At 40.7% G+C, this 23,043-nt stretch overlaps 1 protein-coding gene across 2 annotated transcripts in view; it reads right to left on the reverse strand.

Moving 5' to 3' along the window:
* Positions 1 to 10,389: 10,389 nt before the first annotated feature.
* Positions 10,390 to 23,043, reverse strand: part of flrt1a (fibronectin leucine rich transmembrane protein 1a) — a 40,186-nt gene continuing 27,532 nt past the window's right edge. For both annotated transcript variants that reach the window (XM_068729542.1, XM_068729543.1), the window contains exon 3: positions 10,390 to 14,627. In XM_068729542.1, the coding sequence (XP_068585643.1) occupies positions 12,499 to 14,550 (2,052 nt within the window). In that variant the 5' untranslated portion in view covers positions 14,551 to 14,627 and the 3' untranslated portion in view covers positions 10,390 to 12,498. The remainder of the gene's footprint in view (positions 14,628 to 23,043) is intronic.

Consider the following 23,043-nt stretch of genomic DNA (forward strand, 5'->3'; position numbering starts at 1 on the left):
TCATGAAAAAATTAGGCCATCATTGATACATCAACAGTGTTCAGAGTCGTGGCTTTAAAAAGTTGAGACCACGTAAATTCTCAATCCAGCTAAGACAAGCATTTAAAAAAAAAGGATATTAATGACATTTTTGTGTGCTTGACGCTGCCCTTTCATGCATGATGAAGACTTTTTGTCTTTACAGTATGCATGTTGTGTGTGTAAATGGCCATGCATGTATTTGAGAATGAGGGTACTTTTTTTTGTCCCTTCACAGTTCACTGCACATGCAAATTGCCTGTAGGAGGAAGCAATGGAAGTAAAATGGAAAAATGAAAAACCCAAAGAAAAACAGTCACAGTCCCAGAAGTGCAAAGGAAGGAGGCAGAGATGCTCTGTACTGTACATCTTATAAGGTCTAAGGCACTGAATCAAATTATGCTGCATTAAATAAAAAGGTTGTTTGATGAAACATTGAGTGCAAACTCCTTCGTTAAAATGTTTGCATGGCAGTGCGGGAGCAAATCAGTCTCATCCACCCCTTCAACAAGACATTTCTGTAATGGCAACTCTTGAACCAGCATACTTTAACAACTCTGGATTTGTGTGCAAATTATTTAACTTCTTTGAAGAAAAAAATGACTATGAGACTAAATGACTTTGTGCTAATGAGCATGAACTTGTAGTGTCCTCAGTGATGACCAGACACACATATAAATCACTGACAGGGGGTAAGGACACAAGGAAAGGGCATTTGAAAAGCACTGAAGCTATCAGATGGAAGGGAAATCTAAAGACAAATGACAGAGGCACCAGAGGACAAATCAGCCCTGGAGCTGAGGCAGCTGGGTCTGAAGAGACCGAAGAGGGTTGTCGGGTTGGGCGGCGGCGGGGGGGGGCATTGATTGATTGCGTCTGGCAACTATTGATCAGCTATCAGCTCTATCTGTGAAGGAAAGCGTAAAGATTCAGGCATGGCTTGTTGAATCCGTTCCCTGATGTTACTGTGAAAGGGATTGGCCATAACTCAGACGGGTGCTGAAAATCCAAATGGTCCCTGGTGGCTGTTGCCTTCTGGAATTATGACATTTGTATGTGTCATACCTTTTAAATATGTTGCATTTACAAAACTGAAAAAGAAGACCGTAAGAAACATTGTACTACAACCGGCAGTTTCATTCAGTTTAGTTTGTCAGAGTGTGCATTGAGGATTCAGGACTGTCTCAAAAGACAGTGAGAAAAACATTTCTTGTAAATTGTGTCATTTAATGTATACAAATATAAATTTAGATACAAGCTGGCATAGGATTTGCTCAATACTGAGGTTTAAGTTAGATTTGTTTAATCATAAAATAGCAATTGTTTCCAAACCTTTTATTACTGCTGTATATCATGCATAAACACGATGTTGAGGAATGATGATTTGATAAATGATAGCATTGAAAATAAAAGAAAATAAACTGGTCACCGGATATCAGACTTAGCTAGGGTGCTGGAAAAAATGCATCCGCACACTCAAATCTGTTCAAAAATCTTTTATATAAGCGGGCTATCGGTCAGAGACCTTCGTCAAGGCAAGGACATTCAAACATTAAAAGTGCACAGATCATGTTTTTCAATGAATTTTCAAATTCAAAACATAGCGGCACACCATCAGTTTATAGACGACCTTTATGAGACCAGATCAAATCATGGATGTACTAAAAATTATTATAATCCTTCCATTCTTTTTATAGATGGTCATCAAATTCAAGGTGGTCATTTCACAACTTTGTATCTGTGTAGATAGATCTCAAGGTGATGTTAATCACATGTTTTTGTGACAAATTAACACAGTAAACTGTGTACCAATTTCAAGGCTTGGATTTGAGCTTATGCTCATCTATTTCTTAAAACAGAGAATGCAAGAATATTGTGGAGTCACCACATTTGAATGAGCTGAAACCATTTAAATGTCAAAGTAATAAAAAAGTCATTCATTGTTTGGTCCGGGTAAAGTCCTGTTGTGTTAATGTAACATACAAGTGAAAACAATCAGCATTTAACTGAAAAAACCCCACAATCCATCTATTTGGTAGAAATGCGTTTTATTTGTGTCCCATAATCGTCTCGAGTACCTGAAACAATCTAGCGCCCCTCTGGGGTGCCTTGTCTCCAGGATGAAAATGACTGCGTTTACCCCATTTCACAGTGAGCTTGAGCCATGAAATGCTTCTCTCCCTGGTTGCTGTGTATTTGTTTGTGCGTGATTCGTTGTTCCTCTTGTGCGTATGTGCGTGAAAACCGAAAATGAAGCAAAATCAAATCCATGGTCATAACCACATCGTTTAATTTCTAATGTAATGACACTGTGGATACTGTTACTTTATGGGGACGGGGGTTCAGAGGCAAAGCCATCAGGCTTTGCTCTGAATGAAATTGGATTGAGTGATTGATTTATGTATGTCAAGTGAAGGGCAAAGAGACGGACAAAAAGAAACCGCAGAGTGTTTGAGCGGGTCAGGGGAGGCGAGTCGCAGATCTATGGATGAAGCATGGCCCCCTGATGGGGGAAGGACAGCATTGAATCAGACAGAGATAAATGGAGTGTGAGAGACAGAGAGAAAGAAATTCAGACATATGCCTGCTGACCTCAACCCTTTTTCCCCTCCAACTAATCAATACAGGGAAATGTGTGTGTGTGTGTGTGTGTGTGTGTGTGTGTGTGTGTGTGTGTGTGTGTGTAGGTGTAGGTGTGTGTGTGTTGGTGTACGTGCTTGTCTAGATGGAGGGAGGTTCTGTCTGTGTCACCCCCAATAAAGATCAGCAACACGGTGACATTACCTCGGCCCTGTCTGACTCCTCCCTGGCCCTCCAACCTTTGCACATGCCTCTATTTAATTTTGGACCCTGTAATCTTGTAATGGATTGAGAGGTCTGGAGCACTTAGACCGGGCTCGTCACTGAGCTCGCCGAGGGAAGTGGGAGATAAAACATAAAACATCACTGCTGCACAAATGACAAATGCGTCCTCAGGTCGTGCATATAATGCATATGTAAAGAGCGTTTGTGCGTCTGCTTCCCTTGTGTCTCATTTGGCTTAACAAATAGAAAGAGCTGCATTTTTCACACAAAATAATAAAAAGCAAAGAATAAAAAATGAATGATTGAATATTAGGTGCCTTTTGTGTGACTGCCAGACTTTCTCCCACTCACTCGCTTATAAACACACACAGACACATTGGCTGAAAGAGAAAAGACACAGGCGTTTTCAAAAGAATAATTTCTATGAAAGATGCCCAGTGCAAAACATTTGCTCTAAGCAGCACACTTTCCCAGGAGACAATTCTGCAAAGTTTTATATTAATCAGCTAAAATGTGCTATTTTCCACCTAGTATCCACCCCTATCAGCCTTTTTTTTTTTTACTGTAATTGGTTCCTCCTGCTGTTTAAGACTGAAAAAATGTCCATACACATCTTCAATCAATTACGAAGAAGCCCCAGCATGGCTTTATTCAAATCCAAAGTGCATAACTACCAGATCGACCCAATTTTAAATTATACCGTCTTCTTGAAATGACAGACAAAGAGTGAAGATGCCAGTTCTACAGAAAGGTAAACAAACAAAAAAAGAAAGGTCCCCCTGTTCTTTCTTTGAAATCAAGACCTGAGACACCCCAATAGCAGCCCGGATCAGATGAAGCAGTGGCAGCAGTGGAGTTCCATCCGAGAAGACCACATGCAGGCAAAGATAAAGTGCTCTGGCTGAGGGAGTGAAGGTGTTCAGAAGATGAAGGTACCCTCCCCATCCCAGCACTCAGCTGTTATTGGTTCTCTGGATGGCCTACAATCACCGTTTAAGTCTCAAACTTGCCCGCTTTATGAGACAGTAAACTAAATTGATACCCGCTAATGTGAGCTCCACAGTGGGGTTCACCCAACTGTGATTGACAGAAAAGACTGGTGTGACATTTGATCTAGTGAAGGGTATCATCAGCGAATGTCTCACCTCTGTCATCTCGACGGCTATTATGACAACACTAAGAGTTGACAGCCACGTTGGCAACTGAGGCTGTAGACACAGTGATGCTGTGTGCTTAATGCTAACAACAGCATGCCAACATGCTGTGATGTTTACCATCTTGGTTCAGCGTGTTGCCATGCCACAGTCATATTTAGCCAATTAGCACTATATAGCTGAGGCTAATAAGAATGTCATTATTGAAGGTAACCATTCATAATCAAACTGAAAATTTCAGTCAGGGGATCACCAAAGTCAGTGTGATTCATCCTCTGGGGACCATGAAGATCTGGTCTGATGTTTTTGTCCTTGAAAAATTGTTTCAAACAGCAGTTTGAGCCCAGTATAGCAGGTCCCTCATACAATTGTTTCTTATGAGTGAAGGTGAAGAACAGTGGTAGAACCTATTGATCCATGGTTATTACATTGTTTGCTTTGTTGTGTCCCTTCCTGTATGGGGCAGGGGGAGAATGCAGGGCTTTGCAGACTATGATTTGTGAACTCTCTGGTTTGATATAATGTCCAGCAGCTGTCTGAGAGTCAGTGAGCCATCTGTGACTTTCCTCACCCATTGGCTCTATTAGGCCCCGTTTAACCAAGCTTAAATTGCACTTGACCATTCAATGTCAAAGTACAAACATGACATCTGTGATGCTAAAACCCTGTTAATTTGTTTACATACTGTTTGTCTCGAGAAGTATAGCAAGAAAAGGATGGGCGCTGAAACCAAGAGGATACAGTTGTTTTTAGCGCAGTTGACGGCAATGATTTGAACAGTGTTAGAGATATGTTCAGTCTGAGCGGAAGTAGATGAACCACTGAAGTGATGTGTCAGTACCACCTACCTTTGGGTGTTTGATGACAATGGCTTTGTCGACAATATCAGAGCGCCGCTCAAGTCCCAAGTGATTAAATGTGAAAACTCCACGGGATCTGTCGCAGAGAGAAAATAACACTTGATACAAAGATGAGTAGTCACAGTGAATTTGTCATAACATTTTCTCTGACTCATGGCCTGGTAACAGTGAACACTGTGAATTTTCAAAGACAAAACTGTTGAAAAACAGACCTGAGGAAAAAAGTGGGCCAGAAGGGTCAGTGCAAGTTATGAGAGATGTTGCTCACTCCTGGTCCAAATGTGAAACGCTTAAAACAAGCACATTGCAGCTTGCTCTTCATCTTATCAGGCTATTATTCCTTTTGCTGCCTGACAAACACATATTGCCAACATTTTTCAGCAGCCACTTCGTTCATTGTTAAGTTTGAATTGGTCTGGTTGGATAGTTCTTTTGAATAAATGAGCAAATTTGTGTATGGAAATGTGTAAAGCACATTATATACAAAGGTGTATGAGAAGGGGGTATTTACATGTGAGTCTATAATGAGGTTATGGGGGTTAGAATGATGTCAACAGCTGGGATGCTGTGTAAACATCCATCAGAGGGAAGGCAGTTGGGAGACAATAGCAATGGAAATCAATGGTTACTCTACAGTAATCCATGATGCTGCCAGAATTTCCTTTTCAGGAATCCATCGATGTAAATACGAAAGGAACCGGAAACACACGGTACCACTGCATCCTGAGAGAACATAAGAAAATCCATCAATCCATCGATTATCTGTTACCGCTTTTGGTATCCAGAGTCACAAGAGGGCTGAAGCCAATCCTAGCTGATATAGGGTGAAGAAAAGTACACCCTGGACAGACTGCCAGACTATCAAAGGGCTGGCACATACACACAGTCAGCATTCACACCTCACATTAATAACAGTCATTGTTTAACGAGCAAACTCCTCATAGAGGGACCCAAGCCGGCCAGCATGTTCAAAGCCGGAGCTCTCATGCTGTAAGGAGACATTGCTAACCCTTCTTACATACAGTCTATGTGCTAACCACTGCACCAGCGTGCAGGCCCCAACATAAGATAATGATGATGATAAAGCAATACTTACAAAACAACAGGTTGCTGTGTTGAGCATATATTAATGTACAATGATAAACTGAATAAAATATTCATCTTTAAAGGAGCTATACATTGTGAAAATAGCAGCAAACAATTATTTGCTGTGTAAAGATATAGTGGAGTGATGTCTATCTGAGCAGAGCATGAAGTTGCTCTCCATTTTGTCCAAGCTTCTCTTTGCTTTGTTGACATGCATGCTTTTAGTGCATTTTAGTTTATATGAGCGTGCCGCACTGGTTAGCTCAGGGCCGCCACACTGTACTTTGCTCATATGGCGGTTACAGCTAATAATGCCATCCCAACCGACAGCGTCGTTGCGGAAGCATAGCACCCATAACTATTTAGCGCTGCAGCTGAGGCTGATGGGAATGTTAATAGTTTTGCAGGTATTTGGTCATAAAGTATAGAGACAGAGCGCAATTAAGTCCTGCAGCACACCGGAGGGGAAAACCAATTCCTCGCTCTCCATGGACTTTGTGTTGTGTGAAGGTGCCTCCTTGTCACTTTCAAATAAGAGATGAGGCATTAGCAGGAAGAATAGGGAAAACTGTGGGATCCTGTGGGAGAACGTTACCTGTGCAGCAAGCCTTCTCCAAATGTCAGTTTTTGGCAAGCGGTTAACTATACTGTATGTCTGTAAGTTCAGCATTTTGACTTGTTTTATAGTGGAGAATGTGGATCGTGGAGCGTTACATCGGACAGATATGCAGTATTATGTTTGCAAGTGCTTTCGCGGACAACTGTAACTTGCTAACACATAGCTAACATTAGCTATGTAACTTGTCTCATTGTATTATCATTTTAATTATCAACTGTACCCCTGATTGACATGGAGTGCTAAAATAATTCTATGACATGTTAAACTCTAACATTATAGCAAGCTACAGGCATTTCAAAAGCGTCTCAGTCGTTGCATATTGTGGCACCGCTTGTTCTATCCAACAGCTCATTTAACCATATAGCAACAAGACATCCTTTCTACAAAATATGTATTTTTCCCCTCACACACTGGCCACCACCACTTGTCCACATCAGCTGCTCCGGTCCCTGTGAATGTAACAGCAGGTGTTTTGTACAGAAAGACTAAGAGGTTCAAGTAGCCAAGTTGCATGAATTCTGCCAGCATGCACATCAGCTTTCCTTAACAGTATCAGTTTTATTAAGTGACTACTGCAGAGTCTATTCTGAGCCCATCCAGAACAACTGCGTCAGTATCCCCCTGATCTAATTGTAAAACAGCTAGGCTAAATTGGTTTACAAAATGTAATTTTATTCTAGTCTGGAGCACTAACTCAGTAATTTGAGCCACATCATAGTGATTACTACCACTTCAGAATAAATAGCACACTTCATAGAGATGCCGGTTTACCTACAGCAGATATGTGCCGCAACAAATTTGTATTTGATAATCCTCTGCTTCAATTCACTCTTAGAGATAATCTCGCACACCTACACAAACATTGTGTCTCCATTTCTCTTCTAAATTAACTGATTACAAAAAATGTTGCAAGCTAGTAACAAATCAAGAAAACAATACAACATGTCTGCAGGATAAACCCAGACGCTGAGACCTTGGATATAATAGGTGTGGACTGGTATAGTATTACTCAAGGATCATTGTGCAGTAATAAAATATCTAAAGGCAAGCAATCCAGACCGATTAACATAAAAATGAAAGATGTATAACAAAAGATTGGGAGCATTTCAACTGTCTCTTAACTGCTCTCAACATGGCGACGCCTGAGTCGCAGCAGCTCGTAGCAAACGGTGCTAACCCGGACAATAAGAGATAATAAAAAAAATGCCGTAATATGATTTTAAGAAAAGAGTTGCAGCTACTTCTTTGAGGTCCAGGAATGCTCTATGTCTTCTCAAAAGCAATGAGCAATTGTGTTGTGAATGTAGCCAATGCAGTCTCCTCAGGATCATAAAGGCTCAGACAAGGCATTCCTTCCTAAATCCATGTAGTATTATATTATTCTTATCCAAGACAATCAGACTGCCAGCTAATAAACCCTTAACTGTTGAAATCTGGGCGAAACATTCTGAAACCATCTGCGTTAGAAACCAAGCAAACCCATCTGCTGTAAGACTCAACAACTTCCATCGCCAACATCGTCATGATCTCTTTCTCTGCAATATCCCATCTTATGGCCTCATTGCCAATATTGTATTTTTCATTTTTCATTCCCCTCCGCTTCTTTTCATTGCTGCACTATGAGATTTACAGTTGACGGTCTTAAATTGTCCAGGAGTGAGGCAGGAAATAGGTTACTGCCCAACCTTCAGGTCACAGTTATTTGAGTTGTGATCCAGCTGACCATGACAATAGGATACTCTTTAATCTCTGTGAGCACAAAAGGTGTTTCAGAGGGGAAGTGTGCTGTCCAAAACCAGCAGAGACATATGTACTGCTGGCACTGAAGCCCTCTATGATGACCAGAGAGGGCTATCCTTTAGACAAAGGCTGAAATAGGAAAATAATGCTCTTTCTTAACCAACTTAGTTAATGCAATCCCAGTTTACATACTCCGCATTTCCATACTGATTGTTGGCTGTAATGAAACTGATTTCTGATGCAAGCGCCTTCATCTCCAAGGTGGCGTTGCTCTACATAAGGCTGTTCTCAATGTTTTGGACTCACAAGTTTATACTATGAATCAGTTTCTTTTAGTGAGACAAGGTTTCGATTTCTTAAAAGTCATAATACTAATTTAGCACTGAATTCCCATATGATTGTGGGACTTGCAATGGACAGTTAAAAAAACAGGATACAAGTTGATGGCAATAAACCAGAGATACTGTCTATTTTTGTTCTTATATTTTGACTAATCTTGGTGCCTACATTACCCACAATACAACGTGACCACCAAGTGTTTTGGTTGGAGATTTGGGTGTGTAACTTGTGGCAATTTATCAGACTTCACGCAAGGAGTGATACCTGCAGAAACCCACAGGAACTAAAATGCAGCCCATGAATTTGAGATGGTGAGGCCTTTAATGCAAGCACACAGAGGACGTGAGCCAAAACGTAACATAATTGTCATTTTTTTGTGGTATACAAAGAATCTGATGATGTTGAAGACCTTCAACACAATTCAAAAGTATGCAAAGTGTGTGCCACAGATACCTGCAAACTGTAAATGCATTCATATGCTTTTTCATTTCAGCAAATTTTACCTTTACCATACTTGCCCATTGACGTGCTGGAGACGTACAGATGTGATGAAGTCCTTTTCAGATGTTTTGCTTCCTCTTGGCTGTTCATTCAGAGTCTGAGAGATACAAACTTTATATATTTATATCAACCTTGAAATTAATTAAGTTGTGTTGGATTGACTCACAGCTCCTGCATGTTGAGGAAGGGATAATCCAATCTGTTGTCCACCAACAACTTGTATGGGGAATTCAACTGCCTTTACAAACTGTTCACAATGCTTTACAACAGCGGTTACATTGTTGATCCATGGTGATTCTCAATAAATCTCTAGGAATAAGCCCAACACAACATGGCTGTGGGTACACAGTGGCTGCCAATGGATTTCAAATTTCTACACCATTAATGATCACTGTTTACAAGTAAAGGAGTTAAATGTGAGGCGTTGTTTGCAATAATGTAATTGACAGATGCAGTTAATATATTGGGACAGTACCCTCTCACTCCACATTAGTGGGTGTATGCTTTTCTCATTTAAATTCATAACGAGAGATGTTACGAACTAAGAAATGTTAGGATTTGTTTACTGGTTTGCTTCAACACCCTATGAAAGTCTTGTTTTTGCTGACCAGTGGTTTAACTTCTCAAATGTACTCCAGGGTGTGCGGTACACAGTGTTGGGTGTGGTTAAATGTGCAACATAGCACACCTCTGACCAAATCAATGTACTCTTAAATGCCAGCATTGTTTAGCTTTTAATTAACTGATTTTTACTAACTTGTATAGCAAATTAAACAACTTTTTTCTTGACTAAAATAGCAAGTGGCTGTGTCATAGGCGGAAGGAATTCAGAGGTAACAGAAGGGTACCAAGCTGATACACAGGCACAGTCGGTAGAGGCTAATTACTCAATTTCATCTGTTTTGATGAAGTCGTTCATTTAGAGTTGGGCTCATTCAGCCTCGTGGAGCCCCAGGCTGAATGTAAACTTAAAGTCACTGAGGGGAGCAGCCTTTTGACTCTTCTAAGCTCCATCTTATAATCTCAGCTGGTTCCAAGAGTCTGGCCTCAGGCTGCAGTTGGCACTGTTTTATCCTAGAGCTATTCAGAGCCTTCATCAAATGAAAACAATATGTAGGTTTAATTTTTGCACAAAGCCAGCTTCTTGGGATAGAATTTCATCCCCTACCAAAATCTCATCATAAAAATATTCTGCTTCCTCAGGCATGAGGTGAAATGACAGGTTGCGGTAATAACAAGATTATAAAACTTTTTATTGATCCCCTCTGAAGATGAATTTATAAAGCAAAATCCACACATATCTCAGGTTCACATCATTTTTTTTACGCAAAGTTATGGCACCATTACTTTTTATAATTTCACCAGAAAAAATATTTATGTGGCCATGGTTTTATTTATACAAATGATGAGGAAGTACGTGTCTTGAATTGACCCACTGTAAAATAGCAATTACACTATATCAACATTCCCCAAAACAGAATTAGCCAGGTCAGTGAGATGTTTAAGCCAGTGATTTCAGGTGCAAGTTAAAATATACATTCCACTGACATATTGTCTGACACCAATGTAAACCTCCGGCGGACAGAACAGTCAAGGAAGCACAATTGGTTTCCCCTTTGGAAGCAACACAGTGGTAAACAACTGATGGACAATATTAAACCCAAGGGGAGAAGCTGAGTATGACAAACAGATTTATGCATGGGTGAACTCCACTGTGCCAGAGCCATCAATTCTCCATCTTTGTCAGTGCCTGGAGATGTTTCTTTCGCCTCCGTCTCACCGTGGCTGTCATTACATTTATCCCTGTTCCTCTGCTAAGTGCTAATACATTTACATTTTTAGTGCTGCTCAGTAATAAAAGAGGTGGAATGAGTGGAGGCCTTTTACCATTGCTAAAGCAAACATCAATGAACTCATCTCACTGAGAAGTCACCCCACCTTCAAACTACCCCGACAGTCCATCCACCCTCCCACAGCTTGGCCACTGCTCCACAGTGCAGGTCAACAGTGTTGCGGTTTGAATCTCCTCACTTTCACCCACAGTTCTTGCCCTCATTTCGAGGTTCACTCACAAGAGTCTGCCTCACACAGGAAGCTCCACATTAGTAATTTGTCCAGTCTGGATTCTCTGTGAACGCTTTGGACACATGTGGAGGAAGCATTTTGTAACCAAAATGTACCAACTGAAGTCACGGGCTACGCACACAGGCACAAAATAGGAAAAGAGGGGTTGAGGTTGGTCTCTACTGTCTCAGTGGACCGACATGCTAGTCTTTGGGAGGGGTCTAATTTTTCAAATTACATATTATAAACAGCCTCAATCAAGAATCCACTCTGCTTCATTTAAGAAAACATGAACCTGGAGGCAGCCTTCAGGATATTTTCTTCACTTTCCGTATTTTGTTGTTTAGATGAAACAATTCCACTGCCTTCATCAAAGCCGGGTTTCATCAGTATGGGTGAAAATTAAAAAAAGCAATTTTAACAGAGACAAAATCACAAACCATCACATAAGGAAAAAAATAAATAAATAAAAGGAGCTGTGCAGGATTTGATTACTTAACAAACCACGGATAAAAATAGCAAAGCATTTTTCAAACACAGCCCAGTCGGTATCGAAGTAAATTATCTACACGCTTGTGCTGCATCTCATCTGATGCAACACTACAATACTGACCTTAGGTGAATGATCTCGAGAGGTATAACCAAGGCCGACCAGCCATGATAAGATCTTCACCCTGCCAATTACTGAATAAGGTAATAACAAGCCTACTTTAAGACAAGTGGTTATTGGGTCATTTGAAATAGAACAATTCACAGCTTTACAAAGCCCTTTCCTTGGATAGCTGGTAGGGCACATCAATATAATTGAGGCATTCGGAACAATGATTTGATAAGACTACATACTGTGTATGATTGGTGAACAGGGAAAGAGTAACAAAAATGTCATCTCATTAGGTCTTAATCCATTTTGAATTGACTGTTGTGGCTCCTGTGTGTGAAAGAGGAACTCTCAACTTAGCACCTATGCTAAGTTTGACCTTTCTCCTGTGTATACATTCTTTGCTTACATGTCAGACTGAAAGAGCAGAAAAGAAAACATACACAGGCCATTACTAAGATGGGGAAGAAACAGTCAGCTGTGCATTTACACCTGGGGCACTGGTTGCTGCTTCCTGCAGTGAACTGTTCTCACATGGTTGCAGTTCCAGTTAATCACATACAGTACTTCCAGTGCAGTGAACAGCAGATATTTTGGAATGGGAGACCAGAAAAAGAAGGCACAGAGGGGTGCTTCAGAAGTGTCCATGCGAAGGGAAATTGTGCATCTATACAGCTTACCAATAACACTGTGAATAGGATCTGGTACAGTACATCATGTGTAACAGTAGTCTATATCTGGGATTCCTCCTTCTCTATAGCCGCGGTTGGTGCCATGTCCTGCATTGGAAACGTGGTTGTCACCTTTGTACAGGCCAGTGCCATTGGAGGGAAATATGGTATGAATAATGTAATCCTCTCGTAGGGGCTTAGGCTGCATTGGTGGGCAAGCCGCCATAGGCGTCATCTGGAACCCCGGACTACGGATCTCCAAGATGGTAGTGTCCTTCTTGGTGCCTGACTCAATGTAATCATCATAGGTCTTGTTTTTTCGGGAGTTGCTGCGAGTGTAGTGGTCACGAGAGCACAAATGCCCAGTCCTGTGTCCATACCAACAAAAGATGCCAAAAATAAGAGCCAATGATACAATGGCAGTAGCCCCACCAATAATCCCTGCCAGGGGCAGGACTGTCATCTGCTTTGAGTCTTCATCCTCTTCCTCCTCCACAGGGATGAGGTCAGATGTTTCAGCTTTTGCACACACAAGAGCTTCATCAGAGTCAGGATCTCCAGAAATAACCCCTTTGCTTTCAGAACTGGCCGCGAGGGGTACCATGCAGATGATGTAGCTGGAGCGTGGTTGAAGGGAGGTAAGAAGGTACTCTCGACGGTCGCCCCGGACCAAAGTCTCCGTGATTGATCCCATGCCATTCCCAGTGCCCAGTCGGAGCCAGCTTAGCCTGAAAGAGGAGCTTGGCTGGGCCACGCTCCAGGTAACACGGACGCTGTTGTGAGAGAGAGGCTTTACGTTGAGGGCCAGGCTCTTCCCCACACCGCTGCTGCTAAGAGTGTAGTCTAAGCCAGAGTCAGGAAGCCCCAGACCAGGTCGCTTCGAGCGGAGGGTGAAGAGAGAGCCCTGTGGAGGGGTGTGAGTGGTAGAGCTATCGACTCCACCACCGCCCACTCTGTCTCTGGTCCCTGCTGTTCTCACCACCTCACACTCCTCCATCTCGCTGGTCAGGTCTATCAAAGCCATGTCTCGCACCCTGTCAGGCCCATGGCAGGTGAGACCTCTGACAGTGATGGAGTTGCCGCGGGCATGCAGCCAGTCATACAGCCAACGCAGGTTGCAGCCACAGTGCCAAGGATTGCCTCGCACCAGCAGCTGGCCCAGGCTGTCCAGGTCTTTGAACAGTCCCCTCGGCAGAGTGGTCAAGTTGTTTCCTGAAACGTCTAGCCTCAGCAGCCTGCGCATGCCATCCAAGGAACCACGTGGCATATGAGTCAGGGCATTTTCCTGTAGAGCCAGGCGCTGCAGATGGGCGCTGGGCAGATTGACAGGTGGGGTCTGGAGGGAGTTACGGACTAGAGACAACTCGGTTAAGTTGGAAAGGCGGGAGAATGTGTCATCAGCAATGCGCTGGTTTGCCAAAAGGTTCCCATCCAGGACAAGACATCTAAGTGAGGCGAGACCTCGGAAGGCGTGGGTTGGGATAGTGGAGATTCGGTTGTCATCCAGACGGAGTTCTTCCAGTGAGGCAGGCAGTCCTGAGGGGATACTTGACAGGTGGTTGCGTGAAAGAAAAAGTAGGCGCAACCGTGGGTTGTCAGCAAAGGCCTGGTCCTCAATGCTGACAGTGGAAATTGAATTGTCGTCCAAGTGGAGCTTCTCTAGCAAGGGCATCCGAGCCAGCGCATTACGAGGAATAGTGCGTATGTTGTTGTCCTGCAAATGCAGTTCACGGATGGATGGTGGCAGGTGCACAGGAAATTCATCCAGTTCATTATCATACAGGTAGACCACACGGACGGTAAGCTGGCGCTCCAAGGAGGTGGGCAAACCCGGGTTGTTTATCTGGTTGTTTTGAAGGTAGAGAACAGACGCCGAAGGAGGCAGTGAAGGGATGGAGCTTAGACCACGATCATTACAGTAGATAAAGTCCTCATCGCACCTGCATACAGATGGGCATATCATGTCCCCAATGTACCCTTGTATCGTGGCTGTAGCAAACTGAAGCATGCCGGCACGTAGTGTCAAGCAAAGAAACAGCAGAAAAAGTCGGGCCCGCAGCTTAGCCACACCTACAGGTGCCATTATGGTGAACATAAGCACTGTCTTTCTTTTCAAGTTGTCTTGTTAATCCTTAAATCGTTGCAGTGAGCTGGAATCCTGTGACCTCCACCCTGAGAGAGAGAAAGAGAAATTACAGTCAGCACTAAAGCACAAAATAATTAATTATTGGTCAAAGACAACTAAGGTGATTTCAGAAATACTTTCTGTTCATCTTCATACTATACTTTTATTGTCTTATGTCTAAACGATATTAGAGCCTGTGTTCATGCTATAATGAGCAAATCTAAACAGAAGCTACAGAGATATCTTGCAATTTTTGAAAGATTGTTGGGCTGGATCTGTGAGGATTTCTCTTAGCCAAAAAAAACTTGAAAGATAACTGCACAGCAAACCATCGTTATGTTGAATTAGCAACAGTAATCCAACATTACTGACAGCTAGAAGACTAAACTTCAGTGTGTCCTGTACTGAATGTTTAAAGCACAGTGAATATTGAGTCTTCGGAAAAGCAACTCTGTAATTGACAAATCCAATCATACATTTAGAATTAAGCCTTGTGCATAAATGTGAAGTCTTGAGAACATTCTCTGCTTCTGAATTATTTAAGAGATCTTGAGAGGCTCTATAACTCCATTAGTAGTTGCCAGCAGATGGCTGCATTAGCCAGACAGAGCTGAAGATAGTTTTCACAATCAAGATGGAACAACATGTTTGAGCTCAGAGCAATCGTCTTCAAGAGCTAAATTCTCATTGTGCAGTAAAGATGGCACTAAAATTGATAAAAACATCTACGTAAATCACGTCTTCTTAATCTAGTTGTATCGAATAAATAAAGTACAATAAAATGGTAATGGAGATGTTAATGTGCAGCAGAATGCAAATTATTTGGCAACTAATTATCTATCACCACAGTTGAGCTGTACTCAGAACTTGATTGGCATCATGATTTTCATTTGTTATTGATTAAGCGAGATATGTCACAACAGTAAGTACATCATTGACTACAGATATTTGGAATTTGGAGTGACAACTTAAGCCCATCGCAGTCTTCAATAACCAGGGCCATTAGTCAAACCGTTAAGGCCCACACAGCTGCAAACATAGTCGGGCTGTAGTATTGATTTCCTCACAAATCCAAAGTGATCTGCCAGAGCCAGTTGGCTCTCGTGCATATTACAGGATTCCCAGGAAAGTCAGTCAACGTGATAATTAACCAAATGAATGACAACTCTGCTGGGAGTTGACTTTGCTGAATATACATTTGCAAACATTAATCTGTGCTTATTCATTACCAAAATATTGAAAATTATGAGAGCAAACTTTGTTGACACTAGGCTCTTTTTCAAGTATAGTGAATGACTGTTAGAAAAAATAAATAAACCTGACCAAACCCTTGAACAGTTGTTCAGTCGTGGCTGGTAGGGGATCATTTAAAAACAATTACTGTCCATCTATCCTTTGTCAGTTCCAATGTTTTGCAAATTCTTCTTACAAATAGAGGATTGTCTTTGTTCTCCACTGAGAGTTGATGTGAGCATGATTTTATGACCATCTCATTCACCATTAGAATATATTTGATTGGGTCTTAGTGGTCTAACAATCAAACCTATCCAGAAAACTTTAAGCTGCCAGTATGTTTCTTCAGTAGTGCTTGTAGGATGGGGGCTTGAAGGCAGAGTTTGAACTCCTCTCGTTGGTTCTCTCCTATTTCTTTCACTTTTGATTGTACTGTCATCCCCATATATATCATCGGTTCTCTCCACCCTCTCAATGACTGCAGTCTTACCTGCCTTTGGGAACAGCTATTAACAGTTTTGCCTCCAAACATGATCTGACAAACTAGTTATTTTTAGCATAACCCAACCCTTATGCATGTTGGTCATGACCATCGGATACTTCCACGAAAAAAGATGTTCGTAGACTACACCAATCTCTTAATAAAGCCTCTCAAAATATCCAAATTCTGATCACAATAAAACTGACTAGTATGGATGGTGAAAAATTCAGAAAACAATATGTGTTGTTGTTGTTGTTGAAAAAATGAATGTCTGAGGTCAAGGTTGGCTAAATGTAATTTATATTTCGGAGGCAGCAGATTGTGTCGCTTCATTTTACCTCACTGTTTATACACTTCTATACAGACTCCTTGACAACAACACAACGACATATCATATTTAATGTGAAGGTAAAATAAAGAATTTTATGACTAACTTTCTTTTAGTTCAGTTGTCTCCAGTGTAGTATGATAAAACATTCATGACTTAAAATTGTGGGTTCTTTGGGCATTTTGTGCGTCTTTCCCCTGTTCTATCCAGTTATCATCTAGTTGTTAAAATATTTTCATATTTATAACCCTGGCAGGGCAGATTATTACAGAAATCTACATGTAAAATCTGTTCTCCAAGATGTTGGACTATAAATATATTGTATTGTATTGGCTTGGGACTTGGGACTTCAGTATCATAGCTTAAATAGAAAATATATGTGTATATATATATATATATATATATATATATATATATATATATATATATATATAAATAAAGGGCCTTTATTAACAATATAATATCATCATTTGCCACTGCATTATTTCCAAGTTTTAGCTTTACATACTTCTTGTTTGATTTATGACCATCTCAATCAGATAAAACATCTCCCAACTCACTGATCATGAAACTTCATTTTTGTACCTATATCTACTTCAATCCTCTTGACAGTGAAGTGGTGTCAATGCACTCTAGGACCTGAGGACAAAATTATTTCTGAAATTGAAAAAGATGGTGTTGTTTGTACACGTTGTGCAGTTTCATATTGGTCGATTTTTATGACCTAGAAGGCTATACACTGTATTCTGCTGTGAATGTTTACAAGGTTCCGGTGTGTGTACATGTGTGTACAAATGTGTATAACGTGTGTGTGTGTGTGTGTGTGTGTGTGTGTGTGTGTGTGTGTGTGTGTGTGTGTGTGTGTGTGTGTGTGTGTGGGGGGGGGGGGGGGGGGGGCGGTAGTGCTAAAGAATGGATGACTTCTGAATCCCTGGAGCTTCGGCAGTGGGTCTCTTAAATACTGGAGTATTTGGGTCAGCCCTTTAAAAACAACATAGATGTGTGAGATTGTAGCAATGCCGAGTGCCAGAGGGATTAATAGAGCATATTGAGCTGTGATTCTCTGGATTAAGCAGGTACAAAGAATGGCAGACAGTCATTTCAGGATGTTCTACCCTATGGTTGCTCATTCCCCCCCCCCCATATCAGAGAATAATGTAAAAGCATAAAGCACACATCAGTGTTTGTGAATGTTTCTGCTTCGGACGTGCTGTGTATTTGTCTGTCCATGCACAATCAAATTGCAAACATTAACCCATATGGGGACAATCTATAAGGTGGCAGTTTATATTTCAGTCTGTTGAGGGGAGCAAAGAGGGGATGTGGGGTAATGTGTTAGCCAGACAGCCAGCCGCCTCAGGCAGAGTACAGCGCACACACACAAACAACCCCCAATCTAATACTGGACTGGATCGATTTACATACAAATACAGGGAGCCAGTCAGAGTGACAGAAAGCAGCTTTGAGCAAGACCTTTGAATCCCATCTCCCCATTAAGTCCCCCACAGAGGGATAGGACTGGGAAATCTGGAAAACCGGATTTTGGATGACCGAAGGGGCTACTGATGTATCAGAAAATCCACTTTACTGATGGCAGGGAAAAGATAATAGTGGCCAACAGCTTTTCTTACATGCCATGCCCATGGATCGTATTTTAGATTTGCAGATTGGACATGTGGAAAGGATGACGCTAAACACGATGGTTATGGTGATGACAGGAATAAGTCCAGGGATCTGAGACAGATAAAAAAAAAATATGAGAGGCCAGAAAAGCATGGCCTATTCATTTTGTTTAATCATAGAGGTTGTTGGGATTTCTATCTGCGCGTATGTCATATTTCTGGCAATACTCAAGCTAAGAGACCATGTCTTTGCAATAATGTACTATAATCTTCAAGATATTAAAACATGGAGATAAAAAACATGAACTTTAATCCCCAAAAAAGAAACAAACAAGGCACAAATATGCACTGCAGCGTACATAAAAAAAACATGAAATATTTTCCTCTCCACAGATTGCTTCTTTCACGTATGCAAAATCATGATCATCGTTGTCACTTTTATGTAAAAATAAACAGACACTGCAGTCATAACGGCAAATGATGTTCAAGTGTTTTGAATAAAGCCATCTGTATTCATCGCCTCGCGTATCCCATTCAAACCAAATGAGCCCCAGCGTTTGTTGCTCAAAATGAGTTATAGTCGTGAATTATTTGATGTGCCAGTGCATTACAATCCGTTAAAATCTCATATTATCTTCTCTCCTTTGAAAACATGCGAGTGTGCTATGGAGGCAGATTGAATAACATGTTAAAGGCTGAATAAGTAATGGATTCTTACCCCCACACTAACTCAGTTTTTTTCTTGGTTTATGCACCAATTTCCTGGCATGAAGGAGTGATTGGATTTGTACTCAGCAGTTTCTCATCTGAGCTGCTGACACAAAGACCCGGGGTATGTGACATATATAAAGATTTGTGTTTTTCCAGATGAACTAAGTTGTCTCATTTTTGTCACATAGTCTATAATAACACTCGAATGAAAAAGACCTGTATTTTCTGCTGTGTTAGGATTAGGAAAAGAAAAAAAACACTCCATCAAGATCTTAAATTCTTCAATTACATGTACAAACAAACCAAAGATTAAATTCCATTTCTAATAAATTACATATACACGTACAATTGTAGGCCAAATGTTCCAGTACACAAAGCACTTTCAGAGATGTTTGCATCCAATTGCTATATAAATATGAAGAAAAAAAATCACAATACAAATCAATATTGGCCATACAAATTGACAGTTCATATTGTGCCCTCAATACTATACACTCAATATTCATTTGAAAATATGCTGTAGCAAAGTAATAGCGATAGCACTGCAGCAATAGAGTGCTTCACCTAATTCACAGTTGGGGGTGTACGTTCATCTTGGGTGGGGGGGGTTGTTTGCTGGTGCAGCTCACAGGGCCCTGAAGTAAGTTGATATATAGCGCCACAGCACTACAACATGTTTTATCTTTACAGCGCTATAATATGTTCTGTTGTGGCACCAGTCTAATTCCCTGTCCTCTCCACTGCAGCTGCTGCTGCCTCTGAATCATTTCGACTCAGTGTTTCTTCCTCCAGACAGCCACATTACAGGTAAATCCTTTCAGCATTAATAATAATAATAAAAGGGCCGCAGCTCCTTGCAGCAATATGGTCCTGCATTGTGTGCAAAGGTAAGAACAAATCTTGGTGGGGGGGGGGGGGGGGGGGATTATGTTGAAAAGGTATTTACAGAAGTGAACTGGGTAGTTTTGGTTTTGTTGTTAAGTTTTGTTTTTTTTAAACTAAGTCATACAACAAACATTTAGGTTGGCACACCACTTCGGTCCAGACTGAAATATCTCACAATGCTAACCTCCGTTAGGTTGATTTTTTACCAAATTATCTGCAAAACCATCCGCCTCTGTTGTACTTTGTGTTTAGTGCTATTTAGCAAATGTTAGCATGCAAACACAATGCAATAAGATGGTGAACATGGTAAACAGGATACCTGCAAAGCATCAGCATGTTATTATGTAAAATGTATTAATATATAAAAAATATTATCGTTTTATTTCTCCCGTCAGTGCAACTTTCACATCGGCTACTTTCTTCCATTTAATTGCCAATCTTATTATTAGTCTGTTGTACTTTAAATATTTGAATATCTGTTTTTACAGTTTTTCTATGTGTATAGCCTGGAGGGGACTACATTTCATTGTGTAATCATGTATTGTATAATGACAATAAAGCTGAACCTTCAACCTTTAACCCTGAAAATTGCCTTACTAATATCCAATGACATTAATTTTGTCAATCAAGTTTTCCCTGCCTTTGCTAATTAAGGAAAAAAACAACAACTGACATGCCTCTGGACTTTATCTATGAAGCAATTTAAAATAATGGTCTTGATATTTAATGGGAGATTTGCTGTTCTGGCACATTGGTGGATGTTACAGTGAGATAGCACGAGCTTGGCAGAATAGCTGGCAAATAAACTTTAGATGTGTCAGTCTGTGTCAGGGGTCATAATAAAGTATTTGATCAATGCCTCACTGGCTTCGCAAATCAATTACACTGCCTTTAATGTTGCTGGTTTTTCTTGGTGCTGCATAAAATAAAAGGAACCAGTTTACTCTCAAGAAGAGTCTTCTCCGTTTTTGAGAAAACATACTTGATCATTTTAAATGGAACATATAAAAGCAGATTTATCTTCTGGTTTAAGTCAAGGAGTCAGCCTGTGGTTGTCATGCTTCAGCTAGGACTCTGATTGGATTTTTGTATTATTATAATTTGTAAGAAAAAAAAAAGAGGGAGGTTGGTTAGCTTAATTGGTAAAATTTGAATTCAACCCTGACAAGTTGTAACATAAATACAGTGGGAGGCCCAGGCAGTGGAGTTACATGACTAGGCTGTGCTTTCAGGGTGAAAATGAGCCCACATCCGAAAAAAAAAACAGGGGCAAGAAAAAGATAACGTCAATGAAAAAGCTCTCTGTATCCGACACCTTTACAGGGCTGTCAGGTTATGTCTGGCAGCCATACTGGAGGTCCAACAGCTATGAACGACTGAGAGCGCCTGTAAATCGTCTCACCACTGCTGAAATGATGTGAAAAATGTATGTGCCTTTGGGTGTAAACTGATCACTTCACTGCTGCTAACCATCCCTGTCATGTAGTAAACACACCTGACTCACACACATCGACATCAACAGCAGCTGCTAGCTGGGGAAACTTTTCAAGATAAAGAAGAGGACTGTGTCTTTTATCTTTTTATTTGTTTTTAATGTATTCTTCATCCATTTAATATCCTGAAATTATTTGTGGCTGTTAATTTTATTTATTCATTCAAAAATGAAAGTTAACATTCATTTTCCCTGAGAGGAACTCCAATTGGGCTTTTTAGTTCAGGTCAGGTCTGTGTTTTTGTTTCCTGTCTGAATGAAGTGAGGGTCATGTTCACGATTTAAGGAAAGTTAACATGCAAAGCATTTTTTCGATTTGAAGAACCAGACAGTGTTATTGGCTTTGCATTTATGTCCGACTTCAGTTTTTGGCAGGCAGCTGTCACAAAGTTTCCATTGTAATCACAGTGGAACCAATGAAGAAATCTGTTTTTTATTTCAACATTATAATGGTTATGTTTTCCAGGATAGTGAAAATGAAAAAATGACACAGACTTTCAAAGTAAAGCTTGTGATTTATGGTTGTGCTTTATAGAGCAGGAGCAATATATCAGGCGATATTAGTCTATCGCAAATACTGTATACAAGTTAGAGATGGGACGATTAGGATTATATAAGATAAGAATAATAAAAAAATGCATAATCGTGAATCTGCTGCTTTTCAGTGAAACATATAGCAACGCTGCTTCCACTGCCTTGTGTCAAGTATAAATTTGGCTTAACTTCGCAGGTCTCTCTTTCCTGCACTGTGCATATTCCTCCTATCTATTCGTGGATACAGTTGAATTAAATTTGTCCTTGGCCACAAGAACATTTCAAAATACAATTCACATCCTCTCTCAAATCCACCAAAATAGAAAGTACAAGCAGATCAAAGGCCAATTTCATAGGCCAGTTTCCATCGCATGCTGGTGCCATGATCTCAGCCTGCTGCTCCCAATCTACTGTATTACTCACATCCCTGTCGGCAACTTGGATCTTCACATCTCATCTACACCCTCCGCATCTCAATTTACACATCAAATCCCACACTGTACTTTTCAAAATCCAAACATGCTTGTGCATGCCTTCGAACACACAGCATGGACATCTGAGGACTCAATTTCAGGTTGCATGGATTGACCAGTTCTGTTTTCCAGTTAGAAGAAAAGATTTTTCTCAACTTGTGTATATACTGCATAAGGCGCTTTATCACACCTCCCTTAACTTCGTCTTCATTTCACTTTTGTCTGGCCTCTCACCTGTTTGTGTTACATTTACAAAGTCAAAGATCTTCCGTCAACTGAATTTAATCATCTTTTCATCTTTCTTTCTCTGCATATTCTATTCAGTAGCATTCAATACGTTGCAGCTTCTCTACGTATAGTAACTCCCTCCTTATGCAACGTTTGCTGAATCACATTTTAAATCGTCCTAACATAAATCTAAAGGCAAACAAATACTTTCTTTTCTTTTGACTGATTGAAACAACAAATGTTGGCTCATACCGTCCTTTTAAAATCGGCTTTTATCAAATAAAATCGGATCCATCCGCAGCAATGCAACTTTGCAAAAATGAATTACAAGGCCAATAAATAAATGTAATCGAAGTCAATGTAAGGGAACGTTTCCTTGTATGATGGCACTTGTTTGTTTGTTTAGAGGTGTATACGTTTGTCTTTTACCATGTGAGAAATCACAGTAGATAAATAGATACAGGCTGCCTCCGGGG

Source organism: Cebidichthys violaceus, unplaced genomic scaffold, assembly GCF_023349555.1.
Source record: "Cebidichthys violaceus isolate CVI_PGR_0920_01 unplaced genomic scaffold, fCebVio1.0.p SCAF_46, whole genome shotgun sequence".
NCBI lineage: Eukaryota > Metazoa > Chordata > Actinopteri > Perciformes > Stichaeidae > Cebidichthys > Cebidichthys violaceus.